Raw genomic sequence first — 2,944 nt, 5'->3', positions numbered from 1 at the left:
TTGGATTAAAAAACTACACAAAAAAAATGAGGAATTTCAAATAATTAATTTGATATTAATATCGATATATTTTTGTCAAATTTTTATGATATCTTCAAACATATATTTTATTCAAAAACAAAAACATCATCGTTTTCTCAAAATCACATAAAGCCATATTATAACACCGACTGGGATAAAGAATAAAATGAAATATTAAAAACACGATGTATGTCGCTGCATTGCGCGAGTACGCTTCTAGTATATATATATATATATATATATATAAATTGAAAATGACACAATTTGAATTATCTCCAATATATTTATATAAAAGGCGAGAAAAACTATATTACATTATTTAAAATAGCAAAAATAATCTTTTGATAGGATGATAAAAAAAAAAACAAGAACATTAGAAGGGAACATGTGTGTATTAATAAGGAAAATAAATTTATAAAGAAAAAACAGCTCATGGATTACTGATTTCCTCCAAAACCTGAATTGCTGACTTTATTGTTGCCATGCCCATTCTGGTTGATGTTGGTGCCATTCACATTTCCACTTTTATCCTTACCATGAGAACCGCTGCCAATAATTGACGATATCGCTGCTGCTACGGCCGCCGGAAAATTTGGATCCGCGGTCAGGGCGGTAACGGTGTCAGCCAAGGCGGCCGGTGGCAGCCGCCCGGCGGTTTCCATGTTATGAGACATTTGAAGCCCTGAGAATTTGGAATGGTTGTATAATGACTGCCCGAAAATTTGGGGAAGTTGGTTGGGGATGGAGAAGGGTACCGGAAACTGGCCGGTGGTCCGATGGAACTGTAGAAGGTTTGGAGTTTGAGTGAGGTCTAGTGTGACGGTCGGAAACGGGGAGGATGCTGAAATGGTGGCCATGCTAGAAGAGTAATTGTGGAGATTTCTACCTAAAAAATTTGAATTCATGAGGCCGTCGGAGCTCGGCATGGAGCCGGAGAGTAGCATCTTTGCGGCGGAAGAGGTGGTGGAGGCCATGGCGATGGCGGTGTGCGGCAGAGGGTGGTTGTGATTTCCTTCGTATGTGGTGATCAGGATTGTTTGATCTTCTGCACATCTTTGCACCTGTTCAAACATGAAACATTTCCGATCGAATCTGGTTGCCGGAAAAAAGAACACCGGAAGTTTGAATAGCTGAAACAACTTACTTGTTTCCGGACGGGGCAACCGACGGACATGGTGCACCGGTAATATGCCCGTGGACATGGATTTCCTTTCGCTATTTTTTGGCCGTATTTCCTCCATTGACATCCATCTGTGATCTAGTAAAGCAAACAAATCGATTGCTCAATGAATCTCATACGTACGTGACAATTGAATTTTCATAATTGAATCGAGTTTTCACGATGAATACCACGGAAGCTTCTGATCGAACTCGAACAGAAACCCTAGCTTTCTGAATCGTTCCTTCGTTAGATTTATCAACGTTTCCGGTGTTCCGATTATTATCATTCAACGAATTCAATCTCTGAAGAACGTGAGAGCCTTGTTTGGGGCTTACTTCTCCATTAATAACGCCGTTGTTATTGATCGGAGATCGTGAATGTTCATCACGGCGCCTTTCAGCTGACGACGACTCTGAATTCTCATCGGCTTCCGCCATTCTCGGAGCTGCTAAAGCTAGATCCATAGACCGCTTTGGAACTGTAGATCCTCCTTTTTCATCTCCTTGATTTTGTTGTATCATCGTTGCGAGATGCATCTCGAGTGTGTTGCAATTGACCATTACTTGATTCAAAGCCTCTCTCAACCGTTGATTTTCATCGTTCATCCTCTCCAATTCAGCTTGAACAGTAGCTAACTATAGATTCAAATTAAACAAATCGATTCAGTTAATGAATTGTTACGATTTCCACAATCATGCATCAAGCTTATACAACTACTATATATACAAATCAATACCTCATGTTTAGTTCGTTTATCACCAGAATTTGGAGAGACGCCATCATCGATTACAGACTGATCACTGTCTGTATATCCGGTAACAAGATGCAAACCAGTCTGTACGGTCAACGATCGAATTCAATCAACCACAAAACGATGAAAAATCCAGAAGGAAATTAAAATAAACTAATTAATAAAATATCATCTACTTACATTGATATGAAAATCCAAATCCATAGTAGGTTCAGTAGACTCCTGGTACTGAACACAACTGACAGATGATCCGATCGACTTTGACAGATTGTGTGTGTTTTCAGTGAAAAAGTCCACTTCGTTAATCCGTTTATCATCAGACTTGCCCGGTTGATGGTAGGTGCAATTGAGAGGAAAATGGATGGTGGTAGATGAAGGTGAACCGGAGGAGTTGTGGCCGGTGAAGTCCATGAATTCCGGTTGGTGGTGATCGGAGAATGTGATGCGATCGGAATCAAAGGAGAAACCAGTTGACGGCGTAGCCATTTATGAAGAAAAGAAGCCGTGGAGTCGTTAATAAAGAGGACAAGTTCAGACTAAACACCAGAATTATCCCATGCGTGTGTTTTTTTGTTTTTCTTTTTTTTTATATTTTTTTTATGTTAGAAAATAATTGATATATTTATGAAAGTTGATAAGGTTTTTTAATTATCATGATTTTAACTTTTTTTTTGAAGGATATAATATTTATATACGGTAAATACAACAAATAAACTCACACACCCTTTTCACCTTTGTTGAAGTTTGAACCTTTGACTTTTTAAGAGACCAAAGACTACAATACCACTAGACCATAGAGTTTTTGGTCATGACTTTAGATTATAAATCAATTAAAATATTTATAGAACATATATACCTACTAATTTACCTTTTCTTATTAACCTTGATATATAACTCATTATGTGAACCAACTAATCACATGACGATCATCCGCTTCGCAGGTAGTCCAGAGTCACCGTATTTGAACCTCCGTGTTCTTAAAAGCAGTAAAACTAAAGAAAATGGAATGA

The 2,944-nt window shown here is 38.2% G+C and overlaps 1 protein-coding gene across 1 annotated transcript; it reads right to left on the bottom strand.

The window, feature by feature from the left end:
- Positions 1–458: 458 nt before the first annotated feature.
- LOC112516349 (WRKY transcription factor 6-like) lies at positions 459–2,420 on the bottom strand. The gene is made up of 5 exons (XM_025123359.1): positions 2,115–2,420; positions 1,920–2,018; positions 1,372–1,818; positions 1,166–1,279; positions 459–1,082 (listed from the first exon to the last, which is right to left on the bottom strand). Exons 1-5 carry the CDS (start codon positions 2,418–2,420, stop codon positions 459–461), a joined length of 1,590 nt encoding a protein of 529 aa, XP_024979127.1.
- Positions 2,421–2,944: the final 524 nt, after the last annotated feature.

Source organism: Cynara cardunculus, assembly GCF_001531365.2.
Source record: "Cynara cardunculus var. scolymus isolate 2C chromosome LG 8, CcrdV1, whole genome shotgun sequence".
NCBI classification, from domain to species: Eukaryota; Viridiplantae; Streptophyta; class Magnoliopsida; order Asterales; family Asteraceae; genus Cynara; species Cynara cardunculus.
Note: the sequence above shows the minus strand (reverse complement) of the source record. Positions and strands in the feature narration are given on the sequence as shown.

Excerpts from the sequence above, each read along its gene's own strand:
- LOC112516349 (XM_025123359.1), bottom strand. The coding sequence starts at position 2,420 with ATGGCTACGCCGTCAACTGGTTTCTCCTTTGATTCCGATCGCATCACA. Across the intron at positions 2,019-2,114 it reads ATTTGGATTTTCATATCAAT|ACTGGTTTGCATCTTGTTAC; the intron begins GTAAGTAGATGA and ends TTGACCGTACAG. Across the intron at positions 1,819-1,919 it reads ATAAACGAACTAAACATGAG|TTAGCTACTGTTCAAGCTGA; the intron begins GTATTGATTTGT and ends TTGAATCTATAG.